The sequence below is a fragment of the Larimichthys crocea genome, chromosome X (genome assembly GCF_000972845.2).
Source record: "Larimichthys crocea isolate SSNF chromosome X, L_crocea_2.0, whole genome shotgun sequence".
NCBI classification, from domain to species: domain Eukaryota; kingdom Metazoa; phylum Chordata; class Actinopteri; family Sciaenidae; genus Larimichthys; species Larimichthys crocea.
In genome coordinates this window covers 5135000-5161902 of record NC_040020.1, presented here as the reverse complement: position 1 = coordinate 5161902, position 26903 = coordinate 5135000, and the positions used below count along the sequence as shown (strand labels likewise).

Here is a 26903-nt window from a genome sequence, read left to right as displayed (position 1 = left end):
CGCAGGATCCCAGGAGCTTCCGGTTTCTTGTCCGTTAGCTCCGTGCAGCTTGACACCGCCATGTTTCCAAAAAGGAGGGTGAGTTGAGGGAAAAGACGGAGCAAACCCTTGTCAATCATAATTAAGGAACCATGGGAGTAAACTGCTAAGGGGAAGCTCGGCGGAACCACTGTGTTTACGGTGAAGATTGTTTTTCTTTAAAAAAAAAAAATTGCGCAGAAACGACAACTATGCACCGGTACACTGTGGGACATTTACATCTGAGCTCGCCTCACTGGGAATCGCTGCACTTTGACGGGAATTAGCATGAAGCGTTAACATATAACAACAAAAAAAACTTACCGACTTGCCTTGCGCCTTTTTTTTTTTTTGCGTTCCAGTTTGAACAAAACACACAAGTCAGCGTTGATATTTGTACAAAAGGCGGTGCCGCGGAGGTTTATATGAACTCTAAGCTCAGGATATTCTCGTTTATTTGACTACAACTCGTGGAAAATCTGGTCTGTGCATTTCAGACTGCTGCCCTGTCGGCGAGTCGACTTTCGAAGAAGAAGAAGAAGAAGTAGTGACGGTATTTATCGCAGTTTTTTCTTTTCTTAAATGTTACAACTTTTCTTTGTGTATTTTTGTTGTTGTTTAACTTTCGCCGTTTGAGCTTTGTGTCAACGTCTTTTTTTTTTCTTCAGGTACAAGAAGACACTCCCAAAAACAAACGAAGCCCAACTGAAAAAAAATCTTCAAACTCAAAAGGACAGAGAGAGAGCAAGAAAGAAAGGAGCCGATATGAGTGGGGGAGATGTGATGTGCTCAGGGTGGCTGAGAAAGTCTCCTCCTGAAAAAAAGTTGAGACGTTACGTAAGTGCACTTTATATCCTATTTGTTACATCGTCATAAAGTAACGTGTTGGGCAGCTTTCACCTCCTCCTTTGGACACTGTTCATGTGCACGGTTTGGGCGCAGTGACAAGTCATGCGTAGGCCTCTCATCCTTTTGTGGTGCATTTCAATTAAGTTTAGCCATTTTTTTTTTCTCAACCTGAGACTGTGTTTGATTTCTTTACAGTAAGGGTTGACATGAGCATGAGTTAGCAGGTGAGGTGGTTTGTTTTGCTGCTTGTTTTTAGGTTAAAGCTTGAGACAGCCTTCCTCAGTGATCCAGTCCTAACAGCATTACCTCCTGAGGATTTGATTTTCTTGGACCAATACATCGATTATCTTAGGAAGTAATGCGTGTGCAGTCACATATAGTACTCTCTCTTTCTCTCTCTATCTGTCAATGATGGTATCTGATCATGCCAGGGGTTAAATGATTTACAAAACAACTGCGGGATACATGAAAGGATGACCCCATTCCTGCACATTTTGTTTGCAGAGAGTTGTCAGGCATGCATAATAAAGTGTTTGAGTAGTTAATAGTCATTTTTTCACACTGCGGTTGAATTGTTGCTTGTTTGTATGCGCTAAAAATAGAAAGGGGGAAAAAAAAAACGGTTTATAGCCGACTGATATAAAAGCAAATATCTTCAGGACGCACGTTGTGTGTGTGCTTTCCTTGTAGATCCTTGTAGATCACCGTTATTGATATTTGAATTACAAAGCCCGCAACTTGAGAGGAGGGATGTTTTCACAGAAACCACACGTCCAATTGAGTGTTTTCTCTGGAAGCAATAAAGCAAAAATAAAAAAATATATATAGCCACAAAGACAGGATTTTTACAAGGCTTTCTCAGATTCATAACAGACTATTCTCAAGATTGTTTTGTGAGCATTTCTGTATCACTTTATGAGCTTTGCAACACTGACCAGAGATGACATTCACCATTCGTAGGCAGAACGAATCGTTTGTTTTTTAGTGTCAGAGGTCACCCCGATGTGCGGTATGTTGTGCTGGGAATTTAACGTTCCCACTTCAGGATGTTCTTACTTGGCCAAAACCAAGTGTTAAAGCTAACACTCATAAAAAAAAGTTTTGGCAGATTATGGCTCTATAATTAGACCTAAATAGTTTTTTCCCCCCAGTAGAATAAACAACAGACCAGTGGAGGAAGTTTCATGACTCTTTTCTGGACGCAGTAGTGTAGAATAGCCAGGAGGCCATCTCGCAGTATGTTGCAAGGAGCATGGGAACGGCTCTAATGCTGGACTTAGAAAGAAGATTTTAAATGGTTTACAGCTGATCAGCAAACTACATTACTGTTTTGTTATGCAAACAACCGCGGTTTGTTATTTTAGTGTTTTTGCATGGTAAATCAGGCATCAGAAGCCATTTTTGCGGTTTCCCCCTTTTTGAGTAGATTGATGAGAAATGACAGCTTCCTGTCTCTGTTCCTTACACCCCCACGTCTGATAATTGACATATGGTGAAGATTGATTTGTTTGACCTTTTTAGCACCTTGCTCATCAGAAGTACGTACATTCGGGGCAGTCGGTAGCGTAGTGGGTTAAGCGGCCGCCCCGTGTGTGGAGGCTACAGTCCTCGCTGCAGCTGGCCCTGGTTCGAGTCCCGCATCGGACGGCCATTTACTGTGTGTCACTCCCCCTCTCTCTGCCCCCTGCTTCCTGTCTATCTTCAGCTGTCCTATCATTAAAGGCATAAAAGGCAAAAAAAAAAAATCATTAAAATAAATAAAAAAAAGAAGTACGTACGTTCAGATTTCAAAATAAAAGTATTCCACGAGCTGCCTAAAAATGGTAATTAACAGAGAAGTGGACTGCCTCCTTTTGAAAGGTCATTGTGCTTGGTCACATGAGGCTTTGCAATCCATGGAAGTGCTGACTGCCCTTTTTTTTGGCGGATGACAAATTGTTTAACCGTCACCTATCTGGGGACTCACCACCAGCTGTGTGAGCTGATGTCCCGAACAAATAGAGAAGTTTTGTTGAAAATAGAAGCTGCTAATGAAGCACTGCGGTTTTAGACTGGCACGGATTAGTGAGATCATTTTTGGTTTGAACCTAAAAGTAGTTTTGGTGAATTCTGGTGACTTTTTTTCATTTGCTGAAGCAAGATGTTATATTTTATGTCAACACATTGTTAAGAGGAAGCACTTGCTGTAAGTTAAGCTACTTGTAACATTTCGTGTAATTGGCACAATGATCAGCTTACTTTTTAGCTACACTGCTAATGATCCACAGGCCTTAGTATAGTAATATATGCATGAGGGAAGCATTGTTTGGAAATTTGGTATTAGTACCAGTACCACCACATCTGGGCTTCAATGCTACTACAATAACACTTTCTTGCCTTGTCTTTTAATCAGGCAGTTGTACAGTTTGACACAGTTTCCTATCATATGAGTTAGTTAACTGCATTCACCTGTGATCACATCACAACAGAACCTGATGAGCCTGTAACTATCCTAATAATAATCCAGGGTTTGTGTCGTTTCCTAGCAATCGTACTGTTCATTTTGTCCAACAGTTGTTTATTTAATTTCACAGATAACAGGTAATTAGAAGAAAATCCTCCCCACGTCACTGCAGCCGTATTGTTAGATAATCTCTCTTTTATTAGCCTCATCTCTAGACTGAGCAGTGGTAGGTCTAGACTCAAAGCCGGGGCCCCTGCTTACCTGATTAACCACTCGGGGCAAAGTTTGCCCCTGAGGCTTTGCTGCTGATCGGTAGAGCTCAAAGGTGAAAGTAGTTCAGCAGACCTTTCTTTCGTCTGAGCAGCACCAACCATCATTAGCTTCACACGTGCTAGAAAATCCAAAGCTCCAAATTGGTCCATTTTTTTTTAACCTGATGTTGATCCCAGCAGAGGTTTCATTGGTGGACCAATGGAATAACATCACGCCTACGAGTCTTTGTTATCCTGTGTATGAAACAAAACATAGATGAAAAGCTGATTTAGTCGATTGGTTTTCCCTAACTTCAAAGCAGCTTTAGGGTAAAACACCACAGCCAGTGTAAATTATGGATCAATGTCATTTAATAAATGTATGCAGCCTTAACATGGATTCAGTCCTCATTGCAGTCATAATTCTTTGTGAAAGAGTCAACGCTTCCTGGCCATTAATGTCTCATTCGAGGCAGCATGAAGGTATCTGACCACAATTGCTTTTGTAGGACTTTTCCCAGCCAGAGTTTGTCATAACTGTATCCTCTGTGGTTTTCCATTTCATTGACACTGCACTTTCAATCTGGTCCTCCTTCTCCGTTTTCATTTCTCTTACCTTTCGATTTGAGAATTTCTGTCCATATGAAAAAAAAGAAACCTAATTCAAAGGAACAGCTCTCAGAGTGGTATCCGCATGTCCTTTTCAGCACCGCTCTGTTAGAAGATGGTGTGATTCAGAAGAAAACCGAAAGGGGTTAACAGTTAAGCTGTTTGCTGGTGTATCGACCTGGGACAACAAAATTTACATGTCATTATTCAAATTTCAAGCCTTACAAGATGCATCTAACAAGATATATTTCATGTTTTTGTGACATATTTTCTCAGTGGTACTAGATTACAAATGTATTCAGCTTTTACAAGAAACATTTCTTGTTATTTCACAAAACAAATTTGATAAGCTGGCACAGTGTTCTAACAAGTTATTTTGGTGAGAAAAAGAGCCTAAAGAGGCTCTTGCATAGAGGAATTATATTGTATAACATGATAAACTTTGGATGCTCTAGACATGGGTCACTTCGGTGATTTGACCAGGCTCTGATTTAGGACTGGTCCATCCAGTGTTGGCATACTGTAGCACAGATGTTAAAGGTATCTGACAAGAATGGACATCTACCTCCCGACAGTTTGTGACATGGTGCGCTTAAATGTGCATTTGGTTTCATCAGGTGTCCCAACCTCTGACCACATAATGTACCTTATTAGGCTATATGCCAGTGTATCTAGCAAGCTTAATAACATGAAGTGCTGAGTACCGTGTATTCACCACCTCTTCATCTCCGTCCAGACACAAAATCGAACACTGCTTTAAGTTGTTCCATTTCCTGTACGTATAGTTCTGGACAAAAACGTATTTAATGAGTAATCCCTGTATCCCTATTCAGCCCTGAGTCTGGCTGTGTCCTGCCCTGTGATAGACTCGTGACCTGTCCTCCCCACCCTGTAGAGCTCTGGGACAGGCTCCATACGTGTAGGGACAGGTGGACCTGGGGTGCAGTAATAGATGGAATGTGCTTTGTCCGTGTCTCTTCCCAAGCATCATATAACACCCAAAACCATATAAACCAGTAGCCGATGTAGACCAGAACCCTCTCTAACAATGTATGCGAGGTTCTTGTTAACACAACAGGCCAGCTCATCATGTTATAATGAGAAAAGTTAGTTTTAACGAGACACGTCAGATAAAGTGATATGTTGGTAAAACATTAACTCGGTGAAGAAATTTTCTAATAACAAGAAAATATGTCATATGTGAAAAATATCTTGTTATGACGTGAAAAGGATCTTGTTAAAAGAGAAAAAAGTTTGAACAAGAAACTTGAGAAAATATGTTTTTGTCCTGGTGGCAGCAGTACTCTGCCATAATTAAAGAAATATGAAACAGACTTACCAATAGTGACATAAGAGGTGGACCAACCCAATATCTGTGTTTACGTGTCTCCCACTTACTTTTAAAAAGCCGTCAATTAAATACGACAACACCCATCCGTCAGTGTGACATGCATCCATTTCATCCATCTTAAGTCATGACAAAGGAGCATGCAGCACAATGAGGACTAATCCTTATGAAACATAATTTTTCAGTTGATCGTATAGCTCGTATGTTCAGTTTTTAATCATTGTGGTAAGTATATTTGTTTTTGATTATATTGTACATCTCTATTTGCTTTGGCATTAGTTCAGTTCTTTCCTCCCACTGCACATATGGATGATTATAATCTGTGGAGTCCATTGGCATGTACCCATTGGAATCAGATAAGGATTTTATCTTACACTTCCAGTCCTTAATAGGGCCTTAGTGCTGGAGCTCAAGGCTGCTGGATAAACCGGAAGAAGGAAAATATTGAACCCCGAAGGTCTTCCTCTGATGGCTGTAAAGGGAGACTGAGGACATGCTCCACGCTGCTCTTGAATCCTCTCAGCTGGAGAGGGGGGGCGGGTGCGTTTACAGTACACACCACTGTGGCCATAAGTCATTATTACTTGTGTCTGTGGCAGGACTGGAAACAATTGTCATTTCTAAAGTAAAGAGAAATGTGTATGCAACAAATGTGACGGCACGGTTTAAAAACGAAAACAAAGGCACGGCTCTCTGATTAAGTAGAGGATTCATTAAATCTGCTTAGCAAGTGGAACAGAGGACAAACACTCACTTTCTGTTAAACCTCCTCCCCGCATGCTTGAAGAAACAAACAAACAAGCAACCCCGAACAAGATGCAACAGAGGCGTACTTGTGCAGCTTTAGCCTCTTAGGCTAACAAAGGAAAAAAATTACTGGACCGTGTCCTGACCGCCTCACAGGCTCAGCTCTCCATTTGAAGCGAGTTAGACGACTGCTGTATGATCTGCCACAGCTTGAAAATGGATTGCATGTGCCATTAATTATTTAATGTCCATTACAAACAAATAGCCATTAAATATTAATATCTCTGCTACTACAATAGTTGTCTTCACTGGTTCCCTTTTGTCCCAGACACAGTCTATTGTCATTGTGTCATACATAGGCGTATCACTTCGCATCGTATCTAAATTGGTAACCAGCGTGGTTGCGAAGTTATGCTGTGAGGACTCAACACAACAACATGTGGCACAAAACAGAGCAGTCAGTACCGTAGTATTTACACCTGTTTGATTCTAAGCAGAGCTTTTATTGTTTTTTTTTTCCCCCAGTTGTCGAAATCTTCCGACACCAACTGGTGTTTAGGCCTTTTGTTTCGAAACACAATAGGGGTAAACATTGTCTCCATTTTCTTTTGGATATTTATAGAGTGTAGTAAGCCTGAAATCATGGCATTGCATCACAAAGGAAAACACAGGCACAAAAACAAAACAACCAGTACAGACAACCAGGAAACATTAAGACCTATTTTTATTTTATGCTGTTTCTTCCATTGCGCGTTTTATTCATAAAAGCTTTATGTGACAGCAGTTTTGGGCGTCTTTTTAAAATATAAATAGTACATATTGAATCCCCCCAAAGGGGCCGCCCAGTAAAAATAAATCAACTTAACAGATTTATTTTGGATGTCTCATTGTCTCTCTACGAACATAATTTCTGTCTTTTTGCGTACACTCTTGTAGTCATGAATCTACAGTTTTATACATCTGGTCTTTGTCTCCTCGCTGTCTCTGTTAACATGTGGTCACCAGTTTGCTGTCTTGCTGTTTTGCAGAATTCCAGGATCTGGTTGTCTGCATCAGAACAATACAGAGAGTTTGGATAAAGTATAATAAACTAACGTTGAGTCAGGTCCAGCTTTTGTCTGAACCGTCACTTCACTTTACACTGTTTCTGTCACAGTAGATGTGTTGTTTATCAGGTAAACGAGATACTTTAATGCATGAACGTCCATGCAGACTGTTGAGCAATGGGGACTGCTTTGCAAAGCACAGTACACCATTGTTTATACCAGCACATAACCATTTACAGTTTCAAAATGAAAGTTGAAATGAAAGACGATTTGTTTAGCTTCCATCTTGTTAGCTTCTCTATCAAGAGCTTCATCACAGTGTAAACTTTGCTCGATGTTTTAAAGCAGCGGAATTAACCCAGAGCTCACAACGAAATTCAGTATTATGTTTGTGAATATATTTTCAGCTGAAAGTTGGACACGATGGGAGGAGGGATCATTCAGAAATAGTCCAGGAGGTATAAATGTGCAACAAACTGTGCATACTGGCACACCAAAACGAATTCACTGTTGTCATTTCTGTCCTGGCGACAGAATAGTTTTATCGCCGCGTGCAATTTATTCACCATCCCCTCCCCCCACATTGTTATTGTATCTTTCTTTAAACCTTGTGTATTGGAGTGAGTGGAGCACAGAGATTGTTGGATTGAATTGGTAGGTCAAGGCTAACACGGAGCATTTTGTAAACAGATGTGTCTCTTTTTGCCTGGTGCAGCTGTTTACCATCCCATGTGCCAAGTCCACCAGCAGCTCGTGGAGTGACTGCAGAGAACTGGTTCTCATGCAGACTCGGTCTTTCCTGTTTGAAACTTTTGCGAACAGATTGCTGCGAGTCGTGTGTTTTCTGTTGGACTCTGATTCTGTCGAGTTGTAAAATGATCCTTTTGTGCTATTTGTCGCCGCGCCAAGTCGAACAGTTTCAAGCGCTGCTATTATTAAATGCAGATGACAGAAACCTTTTCAAGTATTTGCCAGAGCTAATTGTACACGTCATCATGTGTTGTTTCCATTTCTGTCGATTGATCAGGATTAGGGTGATTCAAATACACTGACGCAACACAGACTCACTTTCAAGACAAAAGTCACACATACTTGCTTTACATTGTTTCTCATGTTTCAAATGTTTAGCTAATGACGCCAGGCAGTAAAAATAGTATGTGTCATAAGGCTGCTTTCTATTTCCAGAGTGTAGTTGTAGTCTGGTCGGGACATTGAACAGGACTACAAGAACACCAGACAAAAAGTCTGTAAGGGTCTCTGTTCACATCAGATTTGTGTGTGTGTGTCATCTGAGGGGGGGAAGAAAAAAAAAGGACAAACAGACGTTGGGCCAAATTTATGATAATGTGCATTCCCTGAATTCTTGCAAAGCTGGGGAAAAATTCTTCACGACTAATGGTGAAGGACTATAAATATGTATGCAGTGACATGCAGGCCGGGATACACCACAATGGCAATCAATAACTTTGTCGTCATTGTTGAGGAGAATGAAGAGAAAGTGGTCGGGATGAGAAAGACTAGAGCGCTTTCTCAAAGCAGCACCATTAAGCAGCCTCCAGTGAGAGCAGCTCTCTGTTCTCTCCCCCTTTCTTTCCGTTCCCAGTGCTTGTTGGCAGGCACGGACAGCAGGAATGTAAGGTTGCTCTATGCTCCTCTTTGCTGGTCTGCTGGGGTGTGAGCGCCTGGTCCTGTGCCTCCGCCGCTGCTGCTGCTGCTGCTGCTGCTGGCCATCCAGCTTAGGCGAGGATGGGCCCGGGCTGCACTACACTGCAACGCAACGTTGCACTGGCTGATTGTTGTTTCTGCAGCACCGGGAGGGAAGAGGAGCCGCTCCCTGGCGCCCCAGCAAGGCATGGCCGCCCCTTCCTGTGTGAGGCGCTGATGGCTACCAGATGGCGGGCGAGGAGAGAGGAGGAGGGGTCCTATTCTCTCTCTTTTTCCTATATCTATCCTTTCTGCTTTTATGTATTGCTATATTTCTCCTATTTTCTACTTTTCTCTTGCAAAATTTAGTTAGCATCATCTTCACCCGTCCCGAAAGCTTAATTGCTCTCTTAATAAAGGAGCGATAAAACGAAAAGTGATGTCGAATCTGATTTTTCCAAGCTATACACCACGCTGTGCTTTCTCTGATAAGGTGTTACATACCCTGACACAAAAGATGTCACTATGACTCACTTGTGATCAATGACTCACTGAAGAATTGTATACTCTCAAAGCCTTCATGACGCATACTCCTTAACAGTTCATAAGTAAGATTTTTAATATAAAGCTTTATTATGGCTGCAGCTGCAGTGACCAGAGAAGTCTGCCCACACCTGTTACGCAGTAGCTGAGGTGTGCACGTTCGATGGGCAAGAACTCATGAGAACTGAGCTTTGCGACCGGTTGAGTAACTCTTAAATCTTGCCCCTCACCAACAGGAGGCCCTCTAAACTCATTGCAAATGCAGACCACCATTCCCTCTTTAGCTGAGTCTGCAGGGTATGTACACGGTCACAGATGGCTTGACACACCTGCTTGATGAAATTGGCTCTCATAGTCTTATTTTGTGGTTGACCTGTTTGTACATCTATACAGCCTCTCCCTCAGCTACTTTGGCCATTTGGCCGTGCTGTATTTCATCTAATCTAATAAAAACAGAAGCATTGTTTAGAGATTAAAAAAAAAAAAAAGCTTTTGTGTTATTCAATAGCTCATGATTTAAAAAAAAAATGTTTCCACTGAATTGTATGACTAAACTTGCAGCACTGTTATTTTGTGTCACCAGCAGTTTGGTATGACTAAACTTGCAGCACTGTTATTTTGTGTCACCAGCAGTTTGAAACCAAAAGACTTTCAGTTTATTATCAAAACCAGTTCACATTTGGAGCCACATTTGGAGCTGCAGCCAATATATTTTATCATTATATATCAATTTATTATTAAAATCATGATGCGACGACCTGGGCAATTGACCACTTGTTTTAGCTCTAAAACTTGACTTTTGACGTTGTGCAGTGATATCAATTTGAAAGTTCTGTTGGATCGTTAATTTTAAATCAGTAGTGACGGTTGACATCACAAACTACATCTTGTCTCGATGTTATCAGCGTAACCTTGCCTCTGGGATCCTCCCAATTCATGGACTGGAAAAAAATATCGGCTAATGTGATGTTTATGATCAAGTTAGTCTGACAAAGAGAAGCTATTGTCTCCAGACATCTTGTGACCTAGGCCTTTAAAAACAAAACAAAAAAAAAACCTTTTTTTGTGGGGTAGTCTATGTTTTAGTTGGGACATTTCTACAAATGTCAGAGATACTCCCTAGAAATCGTCCACTGTGTCAAAACTACTAGTTGTGTGCCTCCGAGTTAAACGGCAGATGCAAAATGCACGGTACTAAATGATTCCCAGAAGGTCGTACAGATGACGGGACACGTGTTGTTTGTTTGCAGATTTCTCCAGGCGAGTTTTTTCAAAGCAATTTTTTTCCCAGGGAGATCTTGTTGTTGGAGAAGTTTAACGCTTGAAAATATTGCATGATTTGGAGTGATCAGTTTTTGAAGGTAGAAAAATGTGCGACTGTATCTGTTCACATTTAACTTCCAAAGGTTCACCTGTCATTATACACACACACACACACACACACACACACACACACACACACACACACACACACACACACACACACACACACACACACACACACAGAAAGAGAGAGAGAGAGAGAGAGATGCAGCTGGCACTTTAGTTATGTGGTGCTGCGTGATTTGACCCTAGCCGCTGTGTCTGCAGGCCCTTAATATAGCCCACTGCTGTCATGGTAGTTTTTGCGCCCCTCTTCCCTTGCTCTGTGTGGGCACCAATATGTATGCATGTTTGTCAGCCCGAGGACAGTCTGAGTTAGACAGGGGGGGTGTTGGGGTGTCAGCCTGGAGACTAGATGCGAAATATTGCTACTGACTTGTGTAATTTCCCAAGTTACTGTGACTCAGACAGGCCCTCAATAAAATAGATGCTGTCTGTGTCTAATCGCCGTTAATTTGTCTTTTTATTTGCTTTATTTGTGTGTTGTAGAGTAGGAATCCTCAGAAGAAACAGAAATGGACAGAAAACAGATGGATGGCTCTTTGCTCTTCACCGCTGGCCCTGTTGTGGCCACCGTCCCTGATTGCATTAGAGTTACTATGGTGCTGCCTGATATCTTTGGCCTGGCTTCAAGCCAGAGGACGTGGTTAAACGCGCACACGTGTACACGCGCACACACACACACAGAGATGCAGCGAGAGACCCCCGCTCTCAGACAGCATTTGTTTCTAGCCTGATTGGGAGCTGAGAGTCTGGACGACCTCCTCCTCCTCTTGTCCACCTACTTTCTTGGCATTTCTCTGAACTTTCCCTGGCACGCTGCTCTTCTTTTTGACGCTTATTGCGGGTGTGTCCTAGAAACCTGTGGAATACCTTGATCATCTTTGTCTCTGCTCTAACACCATGGCATTTGGATAACCCACTACTAAACTGTTTGAAATCCAAGACGTCAAGGTTGGTAATTTACTTTCAGTTACAATTTGGAATTATTATCACACAGATTCACTTTTTTGAGTAGGAATACAGGCGAGAGCCTGTTATGTCATGTTTGAAATGGAAGAGAAAATCTGAAATGGCAAAATTTACAACTGTAGGAAACGTTACAGTCTGTAAATGATCCTGTTCTGTGGTGTGATGAAGTTGCAAAGGGAATTTCCAACACAAGTCTTTTTATGAGCAGCAGGTTTAGTTACAGGTGTTCAGTGTAACAGACACATTTGCAATTTAGCTTTAGCTCTAGAGCTCTAGAGATTTAAGGGACATCTTCGCTTCAGGAGTATTAGCTCTCAACACCTGTGTTGCATGTAGTAAATTACTAATTAGTACGAGTTGCACTAGTCGTCGTGCAATGTTGAAATATGAAAATCTTCTTTTTTACATGAAACCTTAGAGGCGTCGTAAATCAGAACTTTTTGCATGTGATTTGGTGTCTGTTGTAATCTTAATATATGCCTCAGTCTATGTTCTGTTGTGTCTGTTTTTTTTTTCCTGAACTGTTATGTACACATTTGGCTAGACTGCGCTGTTTGACTGCGTACAGGCCAATAGGGGCTGAAAGGAGAATTGTTTAAGCCCTTCTCGTCAGCGGTCAGGGAACAGCGCGATCATGTGAACCAAGTCTACCATGCCAAAGGAATGTGTTGAATTCTAACGATGCAGCTTTGACAAGTGCATGTGACTCCGTGCGAGAGCTTAGATTGGTGAGGGCAGGCGAAGCAAAGGCAGATAGGATGAAAACAGCAGAGGAGAGTGAGAGAAAGCGGAAGAATGCAATGGATAAAAATGTCAAGGTTGTGGTGGAGCGAGGCATACAACATTTTGACCTCCTGCTTACCCGGGGGGAGAAAAAAAACATTGAAAAACCAAAAGACGAAACAACAAGGAGATACTGTGGGAATGTGATGAACTTGTGTTTTGGGGAGTAACATATCCTGAAGTCAGATGAGCCGGTCTTTATCTCTAGCACAGCTTCGGTTCTCATGGCTGAGAGTGGGCTGCCATCTGCACTCACAAACCGTCCTCAGAGTATGCAGATTGAATAGGGCACTGTATGAGCAAGAGTAATTAAGTACATTGAGTCTGGGAATCATTTTCAGCAAAGATTCCCATTGGTTATATAAAGGAGCCATAGTAATTTTGGTGCCTAAACAAGGGAGCAACTGTCAGTGTCTTTCTTTTAATAGAGAAACAGTTAAACATAAAGACAGTCAGGTACTTGCCTCAATGTGACAGGAATTTAATTGAATCTTGTGAAGTTGGCAAGAAAATATGGACAAATATATTTTCTATTTACTTGAATCAATGGGATCATAAAATTTACAAAAACTGGACCAGAGGGTTTCAAGTACGACACACATAATGGATGCACAACCTCCATTTCTCAATGCCTGCAGCTTAATGTTGTTTCCTACTCTGTAGGGTAATAGGTAACGATTGGTGACCTGGATTTTGTCCTTGCTACCACAAGCCAGTGTGAGTGCATTCTCACCATGTTGGAGGAGCGATAACTATAAATTACAAGAAAGTGAGAAAGATACTTGAGTAATAGAACAAACGTTGACAGGCTATGATTTGTGCTTTCCACATGCTCCGACTGTTTTTAATTTCTGCCGTGAAGATACCTCGTTTGAACCTGATTTGCATGTTCCTGCTGCATATTTACAGTCCTTATCATTAGCAGAGTTTAAGCCGAGCCTTTTATTCAGCTACTAATCAGATTAAAAGCCCAGTAAGAGTTAGACTACGTCATGCACAGACCTTCTTAAGAATAAATTGGACCATTTGGAAACAAATCATTTTGTGTAACAGTGAGTGAATGAACCCTTAATACTTAATTCTGAAAATTAATGTGTATTATGTAACTGGTCACTCTGTTTTTTAAGATTATGTAGGCAAATCTAGGTTATAATTTTCTATTTCTTAGTGAGGTGTCTGTCTCATGGGAATCGGCTTTCTTTGAATGACGTGTGCACACTCCTTGGTTCTCTTAATGATGAGGAGGTGCTCTTCTTGTACCATTTGAGTCTAAAGAAAGATTCAAAGAGCAAGGTCTTCCCTTTCCAGCTGTTTGGCAGATTCAGTATATAGTGTACTGTATCAGAAGCATGCATCCGGTTTCCTCACCTTTTAACCTGTAAACATGACACCTCCATCTAATCACTTTTGTGATTGTGCGGAACTTGTCAGTCAGGTTGATATCATTTATTCAGAAACAGAAAGGCCTTGTACTGTAACTGTAGCTGCCGCTGCTGCACACTGAGGAGTGCACAGCAGTTCACACTTTTGAGAGTGGCTCAAAGAGGAAACCGATGCTGTGACACTGCAGTCTGTTACTCTGTTTTGCTATCAGCTGAGAAAATATGAGCGACGTGGCTCAAAACATCCAATAGATTTGTAGTTTATTTCACCAACACCTTCACTAAAACATAAATCATGGGATTCCAGTTTGTGTGTGCTGAGGGATATCTCATCTTTCTGAAGGAAGGCAAATTTTTTGTGGGTTTGAGTTTTGAGTGGGATGCTGTGGTCAAGGCTTTTTGGAGGATTGGCCATTGTGGTTGGTTAAAGATCAGGACAGTTTATTTTAAAGTCCTTAAAAGCACTTAATGGATATGGTGTTAACAGGAGGTCAAAACCAGCCTTTTGGCCTCTTCGATGGCCACAAAGCTTAAAATGCACGCATGCATGCATACATTTGTTCATTGGGCAAAACAGAAATGGTTGAATGTCCTGATGGTTCACATACTGAAAAGGTTAGGAAACTGAACCTTTTATGAGTGAAACTGTGTGCACAAGAGATGATGAGTGCAGGTGAGTTGAGTATGATTGAGTGTAAGCTGTTAGAACAAATCTCCAGGCATGCAAGCACACACCCACAGAAGCCAACCCACAGCTAAAGAGGGAGGAAATTTTTTTTCTTCTTCTTCAAAATGCTGACATTGTTTTAGGGCCGTTTGCGTAATGGTTAAGCTGGAAAAATATTTTGAATTGTTATCTCTGCTGTCTGTATCGGTGGCTTCAGTTGAACATGTACGAGGGACTCCACGCATTCTTCACCGAACGTGAATCACTGTACAGGAATCGCATGAACACACATGCAGCGCCCAAGCTCTGAGGTATGCGTTCACACCATGCACATTCCCTTTCAACTGAAAGTGAAGCAGTATCATCTGAATGTGACAACAGAGAGTGGAGGTGTGTACCAGTTTCAGGCCACTGGCTGAAAAAGGAGGTGTGTCGTCAGCTTAACAAGCCTCGGCATGCTCAACAGCTCAGCTCGTAGAACAGGACACCAAACATGGTTATCCACGCACTAAGAATAAGCATGTTGTATTTCTGATCTGAGAGAATAAAGCAAACAAAATATCTTTTGCAGCAGCGCTCGAAATCATGACAGCATTCACTAATTCCCTGTCCTTTGAATTTCCTCTAAATTGGATAATTTCATCGACCAGACCAGCTGGGGACCTAAAATTATACCTGAATTTTGTTTAATCTCCTGTTTTGCTGCCTAAAAAGGTGCTACTTCTTTTGAATGCGTAACCCACTGACAGACAACACAGAAGTGCATATCAGAGTCCATTTCGTTATCTCTGTGTACTGCATCTCAAGCCATTTCCTAGTGGACGGACTCTAGCAAGAGAGGGGCTAATTAGATCATGTCTAAGGCAACCTTTCACTGGATGCTAAATGTGATTTGGAATAATTTTCATTGGGCTGATTGGATTAGACTGCTGCTGCTCACTGCATGGATAAGGATTGGATTAGACGCACACACATGCTGGACTAACACAGTATTAACAAGGTACCTATTATCCAGCTTTACTTTTAGTTTTATTGGATTGCAATCAATCAAAAGGCCTTTTAAAATATAGAAACTACACTTTCTGAGGCTTCGTTGATGTGTACTGCATACAAGGGAAATTAATTTGAACATTGTCTCATTTAACAAACACACAGATGCTTTTCAGGCCCGACTATGGAGAAGTCATCCATCTCGTCATGCAGTAGTCCCCCTACAGGAAGCAACGGGACTGTCGTGAGTCTGCCGCTCAACCCACAACCTGCTGTAGTGTGAAACCCTCTACTTCACTGAGAGATGCACGGCTCTACCACTGCAGGCTCTCATTGAAATATTAAATGTATAAATACCTCAGAAGGTCCACAGTAATAACCTATATTATCGTAAGATGGGCCTTACTGACTGGTGGAGGTGCAGGTGTGATTCAGAAGCCACGCCGGGAATTCAAAGTGGGACGGTGCACTTTCTGGCATGTGGGCACAGCTCGTTGAGTAGTGGCTGATATTTTTGGTTCTGCCCACCTATCTTGGGCCTGCCGTATTGTAGGTACTCTGTAGTGTAGAAGCAGTGTGCAATGGGGGTTGGGGTGGGCAGTTGTTGCCAGGGGAGGTGGTGTGTTATTTTCAGTCCATTGTGTCTACTTCCTGTGGGTCAGGGGTTATTGGAGCAGGGTGTTGCAGACTTTACGGAGTAAAGAGGAGTGGAGGGAAGTCAGCAGGGTAGGCAGGAAAAGTGGCCAGACTCACTCGACAACAGTGGCTGGTCAGCAGCTTGCTTACCTCGTTACTCTCGCAATGTTTCTCGTTTTTAGCGGTGCAAAGCTTGGACACTTCAGAACCAGGTAAAGAGCCATGAATTGCGTTTTAAAAACCAGCGAGCTTGTCATTTAGCATTTTGTTTTGATCACTTCAATACTGTTGTTGTCAGCATTTTACATACGGTTAGCTTGTCACTCACAGCAGAAGTTTGGAGACGGACGTAACTATCAAACGATTATTCTTCAAAGTATGGAGATGTTTGTTTGTGGGGCGATAACACACCAAAAATATGGAAGACAGGAAATGGATGGAAGCTTCATGACTCTTGCGTAACTTGAACAACGGTGTTGTTTTTTGGGCATAGAGTTGTCAGCACCATTGCTAGCTGCACTTTGGTTCAGCATTGAAGCTCGATTAACCTTTTAGTGAGTCATAGGCAACTACCTGCAAAAAAAAAAAACAGTCTTAATAACAGTCATTGGGCAGTCTTTAAATGAATGGGTACAATGGAGTGTATGAATGAATCACAAAAACATGTGCACCAAAGGATAATGAGTTGTATGTTTTTTTTAAAAAGCAGGTCCCCAAGTGTTTTGAATATGACAATATTTGTATTTTTAAATCCAATAAAGATAAGTGAGTTACCTCTGCAAAGAAATGGCCACCGCCACTGCCACCGCGCAGGTGTTGCCCCTTCCAAGCGTGTGCACTGACAGCTCTTGTGTGAAAAGAACTTGTACTTTGCAAATCTTCAGGCCACAGCAACCTGAAACATTGAGCCAAGTTAATTCTCTAAGTGTTATTACTTTGTCTCCTCTCCAGGCCTTTGTTCTGTAATCAGGTGTTACTTTGTTTTGATAGTTAGCTGCAAGCTCACGGCTGATTTGTGCCCATATGTGTTATTGGTTGTTGTAATATTTCTGCTCGTAACAGTGTGGAGATATTTATTACTTCTTCCAGAGACACCCAAAGCTCTCTGCCAAGCTCTTGCACAGGCGTTTGAGCACTACATAATTATCTCCACTCTGTTGCACCCATCATTTGTACAAAAGTATAAATATTACAAAAGTAGACATTCCGACAGTGCTTTCACAATACCTGCTGCTTTCCCACAAATTATTATTTTCTTTCAAATTTCCAGGATATAGATAAAAAAAAAACATTATCATGGCTCACGGTTGAGGCAGAGGCAAAACAGTCTCCCGTCACTTTTATTTGTTGGTGGGAAGCCAGTGAGGGATCCCATCTTGTTGCAAAATAGGTGATGCACTCGTTATTTTTCTTAGTCCTGTTGCTTCTTTTTATGCAATAGCTGCAAACATGGAGCCTGTTGGTGGTTCTAGTGCAGCTAGAGTTATGCTGCTGCATGGATATATGCAGATACATATGCAGTAGGTTGGTTATTTTTTCAGAAATAGGGATTCTTTGGATTTACTTCCTCCAACACAAGTCAAACATTTTGCAAAAAGCATGTTGGTTTAATGTGAGCAAATCATCAACTTTGGTGATTGAGTTCTCACAGTGCAGATGTAATTCCCAGTCTGCTTTGTCCACTTGAAGTACACATGGTAACAGCATTTCAGCCGAGGTTTTAATGAGCTCTGAGCGCCTAAAAGAAAGACCCCCCTTTCACTTCAGTTCTGAACTCGTTTTCTGGACAACTTATGAGATATTAGCTGTTGCAGCAAATGTTAATATAGAAGAGGTTCTAAAGTTAGCTCTGGACCGACCCCCAAACACAACCACAGTGACAAAAGGAGGCAAAACAGGAAATCTTTTTGCCCAGAGTGTGTTGGGAACAGATGACCAGGAAGATAAAAAGCGCTAACAAAGTGGAAACTTCCACTAAGGGATGTTATTTTGCCTTGTGTGTGTTTTTTCTCTCCTTTTGTCTGTTTCACAAAGCCCCATGTTTCCTGGAAAACACAGTAAGAGGTAGTTGGTTTAGTTTTGATGAAAAAGCTAATACTGCGAGTGCTGAACATTTTTCCTACATTACACGTAACTACTGACGCTCCTGTGCTCCTTCAGTCATACATGATGTGAGGTTGTGTTAATGTTTAAACCGGCTCCCTGTGAGTTAATGCTTTACCCTGCACAATTTAAGTCTCAACCTTACCTGTCTGAAAGCTGCATTGTGAGGCCAGGGGGTAGCTTTTTTTATTAATTTTTTTATTTGAAGGGGCCAAAGCACAGTCCCACAGTGCAGAACTACTGACCCGTCCTTCACTTCCTCGTGCTCTCATCTTGCCGCAACATCTTCCCCACCTTCTCCCTCTCTCTCTCTCACTCTCTCTCTATCTCTCCCTCTTTTGGTCTTTCGCTCCCTCTGTCTGTGGATACTACTAATGAATGATATGGAGCGATTACTTGACTGAGCCCCGCCCTACAAGAAAGAGTTTGTAGCACAACGACAGCAATTACACAGTTGCCTATCCAAGACATTGGAGTGAAAGTGGTATCACGGTCCTCGGGCTGTATGGAATAGTTACAAAAAAAACATAGAACTAGCAGATGACAATATCTCTCCAGCGAAGCCTCGGAGAATACAATACCTGCAGTGGAAAACTCCGGTAAGCATCGCTACTTCCTCTGCAGATTTGTTTTTGTCAAAGTTTTGTGTAAAAAGTTGAAATTTGATAACAGTTCCAGGGTTAAGCCTTGGGGGAATTATTATGCTTCATGTGTTCCAGACCTAATGAGAGATGTTGTGGTCTCTGATCTCAGCCAGAATATTTTGTTCTTGATGTAGGATAGTTTGAAAAGTCACGACATTGCCTTGTTATTAGGTCACCTGCGAAAGCTCATAAATTAAGAACACTTGTTTGCCGTTCAGATGGTCTTTCATGAGAATTTTGTTCTTTGTGTGCGCTGTTTGCAAAGATAGCAGTATGACCACCAAGGTTTGTGTTCTTTGGACAGTTACCGTAGATTGTTAGGGCTGAGGTCAGATGGCACCTGGCTGGGTGAGAATTTCACAGCTGCACATGAAAGAGGAGCGACTGTGGGATGGTAAATTGAGGGTCGGGAGTGAGAGATTGTGTAGATGATGAAGGGAGAAAACAGGCTTGTTTTGATCATGGGTGCCTGTTATGGATCAATACATGTTGTTGTTGTTGTTGCTGATGTTGATGAGCATGCATATAGGATGTGAGCACGCTGACGTATCCTACTCTCTCAGGGGGAGCTCTTTATGTGGATGCTGCTGCTGAAAGTTTGTGTTTTAGAAAAGTTCTTACTTATTTGGCATTAACAGAACCGTGCGTAATCTGTGCTATTTTTACCACAAGCACACATGCACACTGTCTTTACATTACACAGCAGATGTCAGTTTGACAGTTGATAGTAGGAATGCACAAATGTTCCCTTGAAAGTATATGTCCAGCTGCGTAAAACAACTGCTCTGGTTTTTGGTATGGAGTCAACTTGTTTGGCTTTGTAGCCTCTACAAAGGATCGTGCCGACTCGTGTCTGTACTGACTGTCATTTATAAATCTTATCTTGAAATTGAGATTGGTGTTCACCCAAAATGAATAACAGTCTGTGCTGAAGAATAGAGGCTATTTTTTATTTTAATTATCAGATTATGATCTTTTAAAACACTAAAAAGACTCCTTTGATATACATGAGTAAGTTTCATTTGCTGTTATTGCTTTATTGAGTTTGCCCTTTTTACCACCCCTATTCTCCAAGTAGATGCATCAGACATTTCCCCCTTAATGTGCAGTCACAGCACGAGGAGTTATCCTTCAGAAACACGTGTGTGTTTGCAGTTACTCATTGTTTAGTCTTGTTGTGGTAAGCTGTCTTGTGATAATTAATGAGCAACACAAACTATAACGTGGATAAATAGGAGCACACCCGGTATATCAGGCCTCGCTGTGATAAGTTTAGTCATTTGTAATCGATTAAAAATGAACGTCTAGTTTCTGAGGAATTCTGGAGCTTGAGCTTTGGTTCTTCTGGAAGAAACGAAACTTGAGATTCTCACTGTTGTCTCTGACCTGTGTGGGAAGATGGGGCGCTCGCACACAAAGCAAGGATGTGATGTTTCAGTTTAACAAAGATTTGTTCTTGTTTTCTCTTGGAGGGGAGAGAAATGAAGAGGTTGACTTTCACATGGGAGCAGCGCTATGCCGTGGACACGGACGATAATTGATAAGTTCAGAACCATTCGGGAGTTACAATTTCTACTGTGGGTGTTTTCGAAGACGGACATGTACGGGTTCAATAGGACACACACACACACACACACGAGCACACCTAAACTAGTGTTTCTGTTTCTTCAGTCTTTTTGCCTGGGTGGTCCTATCTTTATCGTGTTCGAACACTATTTCTCTGTTAATTTCCTCCGCTCGCTCTGACCTCAACACTATTATGGGTGCAAATAAAATCCACTCTCAGAATGGATGATCAATCTTTGTCAATTGCTCTCCTGGATTCAATATAACTACGCAGGACAGTTTTTCTGTTAGCTGCTGTCCCAGGTGTTGTAAAGCTTTATTGGAGAATTAAATTTAATGTGAACTTCAACAAGATCAAATCATGGCTGATTTACTTTGTTTGATATTATAGAGTAACTGCTCATCCACACCTCTGTTGTTGAGAGCCGAAGTCTGCCGTGGTTAGGGTTAAAAAGTAGTCAGAAACTCTTAATTTTATGCAGAGAAGTGCAGCCTGCAAAGCTCTCATGCGTGACTCTTCTTCCTTAGGGCTGCCCCACAACATTGCTCGTGCACTTTTATTACAGTACAACAGTATTAAAAGTACATTGCCTCCAACTTGCAGCTGATAAGCCAATGAAATAACTTCAGACCTGTGTGCCAAAATGGAATACACAGCAGAGGAATGGATTGCAAAGCAGCGCCTCAGTATTGGGTGAAAATCTAAATAAGACCTCTCTTATTTTTATGCACTCAAAGCCTTTCTTATCTCTCGACTTGAAAGACCTCCAGTCGCTGACTAACCGTCTTTGCAGCATTAGCAGAAGTGTGTCTGGGGTCAGCGGGCTGCCAAGGGAGAAGAGCTTTTGTGAAGGGAGGCATGTAGAGGAAGCTGTCCATGCTGTGGCACATGTGACCGAGAGTGCAGATGGGGAAACAGAATCATAAAGTCTCCACAGGAAGCAGAGGAAGGCTCAGATCCAGGGAAGTGGATGGAGCCTTCAGATGCAACTCTAGAAGAAGAGAAAACCGCTCGTGAGCTCCGTGCAGACCTTCGATTAGAAAGGGAAACGGAGAAAGGAATATATCACGGCTGTAATCTGGGGACAGGGCTGCATCGCCACAACCATTAGGACAAGCAACGTGAGCGGTGAGACGAGATAGATTTTAAAGCCCCCATGAAATGCTTTACTTCTTTAATGTGATGTGTTTCCTTTTGAAACAGGATGTTGTTTAGGACGCGGTGAAAGATTAATGTCATTAGGCAGAGAAAGGCAGTTGTAAGGTAATCCCTTGATGTTTACAATGAAGTGCCTGAGGATAGAAGGTGTCATTACAAATAAAACTTTACTTGACCTTATTACTGTGTAATTTGGTTAAACTGAACTTAAACACTTGTTGCTCCGTGTCAAATCTAAATGCTGTGTCAGGCAGGGTCACATTTATCTCTGTGATTTTGCAATAAAACCAGAAATTACAATATAAATGAAACAATTTTGTATATTCATTCATATAATCGATAGTATTGGTGCTCAAATGTATAAAATTAAGAGCCAGATTGTAACAAAACTTGAATAAGTCATTCCTGTGTTATTTGTTGGGGTGCTCCCTCCCCACTTCATTTCTGAAGGAGCACACCCTCTCGTCTCCCCAAGTCCCACCCCCTCTGATTTACCAGTGGCAGTTGAGAGGGTCTGGGCCAACCTGATTACATAGAACAGGAAGTCAGAAGAGGGAGAGGTCACAAACTACAGACCCTCACACACACACTGCGGCACATGATAAAGTCAGAAGGCGCAAACAACAACAAAAACAACGCGACACTCGCTGACACATTCATAAACAGAAACACTACCAGGCACAGCATGAAAACAGCTCCTGGGGATAAACAGCTCGCAAGGTAGGCTCACTGTTTTTCACTCAGCGTCTGAAAAGAATCTGCCATGGATGATCTTTAAACATTAGTGTGAATATTAAGCAGCCTGTCTTTTTTATTATTTATCATGTCAAGCGGTTAGTGTTTGGGTTAGAGGGCTGGCCATGTAAGATAAGTGGAACACGTTCCCCCTCAAATCACATGCATGTTTGTGTGAACACGACCAAACAGAATAATTTTCATGGTTATCCTCAGTGATGTCTGTAGCTTATCTAAGCTGCCACTTTACACAACAACTGTACATTTGAGAACAAAGTTGTTTTTGAATTAAATTTCATTTTTTCCTCATAATTGTCACCTTCACTGCATGCCTGATGCTCCTCTTTACCGGAGCTGGTGTGGTCTGCAAGCAGAGCATAAAATATTGTTTTCAACAAAATATTTAAACAATCCACACATCCACACATCTTCCAGCAAGGATACTGTTAATGGCATAGGTGACTTTTTTTACTCTTTTTGTCATTGCAATGTGGTTGTAGAAGGAGCCGTTCTTCTTTTAGTTTTGGGTCGTAATAATAGCTTTAGTGCCCGTGTGTGCCTACGTTAGAGTGACAGGTAAACATGAAGACATCTGGACTGAGTTTTGGCTTTATGGATGGATCAGTTTTGTTATGGCGGTGTTAGCTAAACAGTTCTAGTTGGGAACAGAAGAACTTCCCACCTGCTGTGGATGTTCATGTCAGGCCGAGCAATTAATTGGGTTTATCTAACAAGCCTCCTTCATGCGTGCCTGATCTCAGCAGAACAGATTAAGAGTGTTTACTCTGAGGACAGTGTTAGAATTGGCTGACTGTTACCCACTGTCCAGGATGCTGGACCCCAGGCGTGCACATCTTCCATGGAAGTCCCCTCTCCTTCCAGCAGGCGGAGGGACGATGACGTTGGCTGAACAGCCTCAGTTTGCCAAAGGCCATGCACTCTTACTTGTACGTTAACTGCCCTCTCTGGTGCTCAAGGATGTAAAAATAGCTGTTTAGCAAGAATCCCAGTCATGTCTCACTAACAAAGACTGATTTATACAAGTTGCGGCACTAAGCATAGAGGAGCTTTTGTCCCTCCCCTCCTTCTCCTTCTGCAGACCTCGTCACCAAGGCCATGAGCACCAAAACCTCTGACGCTCTTGACACTCCTCTCTTAGAACAGGCCTTTGTCCAGCATAGTCCTACGGCCCTGATAGTGAGGCTTAGGGAAGCACTGCGGTCTACAAGATTGCGTATTTGTTTACTGCATATGTGTCAGACTGCACTGTCATGGAAATGCTTTGTAATTTTCTTGCTTTTTTTTTTGCGTCAGCCAATGCGATTACTTAATATTCAGGTATTTTCTCAAATAACTGAAAATGTCACACGGCACTCTTTGATTCGTTCCTTGATTTTTGTTTCCACAAACTCTCCCATGTGTCTAAATATAACCACATTTGGAAGGATGAGAACGAGAGGATGTGAATTTGTTTTTAGGCTTTGATTGCTGTTGGAACTGTTATGCTTAAACTGATTTCAAACAGAAAAATAAGTACTCCTGTTTGGTGCTGCTGCATCGTGACCTTTCGCAGACTCATATAACATCTCCAGGTTCTTTTTATTTTGTTTATTTATACTCGAAGAATCATTTGTTCAGGTACATGACATTCTCAAACACTGTGGACTGAAGCTATTGCAACAGATCGGAAGATTAGGCTGTAACGAATTTCATGTGTATTTATCCACATGAACGCTGAGTAAGATTACAGCAACTAATGCTTCATGTACATTTTTTTCACCTTGCTCTAAGTGTCGTTCCTTCTAATGAAACTGCCCTGAAGAGTACACAGATAAATACGAGAGAGAGACTGAGTGTAAAGCCAGAGTTTTTTTAATTTATTTTTTATATCAGCTGACATAAAAGGTGGTCTGTTTCCTGCCTGTCCACAAGCCTGGTTGTGATTTCTGGCAGATCAAACAATAGCACATACTAATTTGTTCTGTTATCACCCAAATCTTGACCTTCTCTCCCAACGTCTTCACCCTGTGCTCTCCCTCGCTCTATCCCCAGCGTCGTGTTTTTATGAGGAACACACAGAGATGCTGTCCTAGTCAGGATGAGTCAGTGCAGCTGGGGTGCAGGTCATTTACCCACAGCCCACTCAGAGAGGACAGATGGCCCGGCCCGCTCTCATGCTGCTAAGTGCTAACTGTGCATCCAGTCCAGAGTCTGCGAGCTAAGCTAATGCTAACGCCTAATGGGTGAACTGGGAGTGGAGAGAGCTATCGAAACATGGATCTACTGTAAGCAGGAGATGAGTAATGCACAAGGAAAATGTCAAACATGCTATCAGTTATATTTACATCCGCCAAGTTATTGGGATGTGTGGCGTCTTTTTGTTATTTTGTGTGTCCTGTGCTGCTGATTCCCCTTGGAAATGTACAACACTGACACTTTCCACTTCCAAATCAGCTTTTTCGTTTGTTGTATTTAACAAACACAAAAATAAATCATGTAATTGCACTGATACACAGCACAGACTCTCACCGAGTGCTCTTATAATGTCCTCCTCATTATCTGTTTTTGTCTTCTTTCTTTAATTGGCTGTTACTCCCCTTGCCCCAGTGACAAAATCTCTAATATGTTGACAGCATGATCGGACAGCCACACACAGATTCTCCTCCAAGAGTACGCTAAGGTTTTAGCTTCATAACAGTATAGTATATAACATTTTTAACTGTATTATTTTTGCATCAGCATAAGTGTTTGTGTGCACTTAACTTAATCGTGCTCATCTGGTTGTCCGTATGCTTTCAAGGGCTGAACCTGCACAAGACTCTCCAAGCTGTTGTTAACCGTTGATGGGGCGAGTGTTCCTCATTACCATCTTATTGTCAAAAGCGGGGAAAGCATTCCCGAATGGAAATGTGTTTGCAAATGTAACACATATACCACAGGAATAGCAATCTGTGAAATCATAGGTTACCTCGGGTTGGCTGTAAATTTTCTCGCGCAGGATATTTGAAACATTAAACCTTCGCTGTTTCACAGTGAGGGTAAATCTGAGAGTACAGCCCTTTAAGATAAAGTGTTGGCAATCTATTTAGTGTCCTTTTTAACTGGCCTGCAATTGTCTTTGGTCCATTACGTTTAATGTGCACCAACTGGCACACATGAACCAGTTGAAATACAGAAGAAAACAACACCAGAAACGGCACGTCTGTACATATCCAGAAGAGTCACTCTTATGTGCTACATCCCCAACTGCTGCTGCTGCAGAAATATAGAAACTCACAGGTCATGTCCCGGTATAATTTACCATTAGAGATATGGAGGATGAGTTTAAGTATGCAGTTTAACAGCCTGTGATGACAGTACATTCGCATTAGCAATTAGTGCACTTAAAGGCTTTTTAGGCTGCATTAAGCTATCTAAACCATGAAGCACAATTAGCCCTTTAAGCGCAGTGAAACTGGAGTTGGTGGTGCTTGAGTGATGTTGGCAGGATTGTTCACCAGAAACTAGTTTCACATATTTGGACTAATAAAGTCAAACTCTTTGGAACAGGAGTCTGATTTGGCCACACACTTTTTTTATTTTTAGCAGCTGCAGGCTAAAACACAGAGCTCATTTCGTTGTCTGCTTGTTCTGTATCTTAGCTGCATCTGGAGCCTTGCCATGTCTTTAATCAGCATACAGTGGTGCCATATTGTCTCATTCATTTCACTCTACTACTCCTAGTATGGATTTTGGCATTGCACGATGGTATCAGGCAGGACTTTTCCAAAGTCTGATTGTGGGAATGCTATGGCTCATTTCATTCTTTATAAATGGGAACAGGGATGAGGATAAAGCCTCTATTGATACCAGTCAGTGTCTAAAAGGAATCGTTCTACTATACTACTATACTTATCTTTCTTGCTGAGAGTTACATAAGAGATCGATGCCACAACAATTGGCAACAAACGGCCGTTTTCTAAGAGGTTATGTGCAGGACTGTTTCTTGGCCGGCTGCAACTTCTCATCATTCCTTCAAGAGAATTTTTGAATGTGCTTATTTCCTGTACTCTGACTGTGTTGGATGTGATGGGACAGATGATTTGGCCTGGACAAGCTTTGTGTTTTTTTTCCATTTCCATCTGCAGATTGACAGTGTCATTTTGGAGTAAACTTGGCTTCCAAGACAGTTTTTGTGTCTGGCCATTTTGGATTAGTATCAAAAATGTGTCTGTTTTGTTTTTGCTCATCTTTTAGGCAGAAATTAAGTTTGACGTTGTGAGATGTCCTCAGACTAAACAATGTGCAGTGGTTCATTACTAGTGAGCGACTGTCCCACTGAAAGTATGCATGAGTAGAATTTGGGGCCACAGTACCAGAAGCTTTTAGTGATAAATCTAACAAAA

At 41.8% G+C, this 26903-nt stretch overlaps 1 protein-coding gene across 4 annotated transcripts in view; it reads left to right on the top strand.

Moving 5' to 3' along the window:
• Positions 1-26903, top strand: part of gab1 (GRB2-associated binding protein 1) — a 49728-nt gene continuing 22825 nt past the window's right edge. The window contains exons 1-3 of one of the 4 annotated variants that reach the window (XM_027283334.1): positions 1-78; positions 516-571; positions 687-855. In XM_027283334.1, coding sequence (XP_027139135.1) covers positions 784-855 — 72 coding nt within the window. In that variant the 5' untranslated portion in view covers positions 1-78; positions 516-571; positions 687-783. Of the gene's footprint in view, positions 572-686; positions 856-22396; positions 22504-26903 lie in introns of those variants that run through there. The other 3 variants (XM_027283333.1, XM_010729478.3, XM_027283336.1) reach the window with 3 other exon arrangements.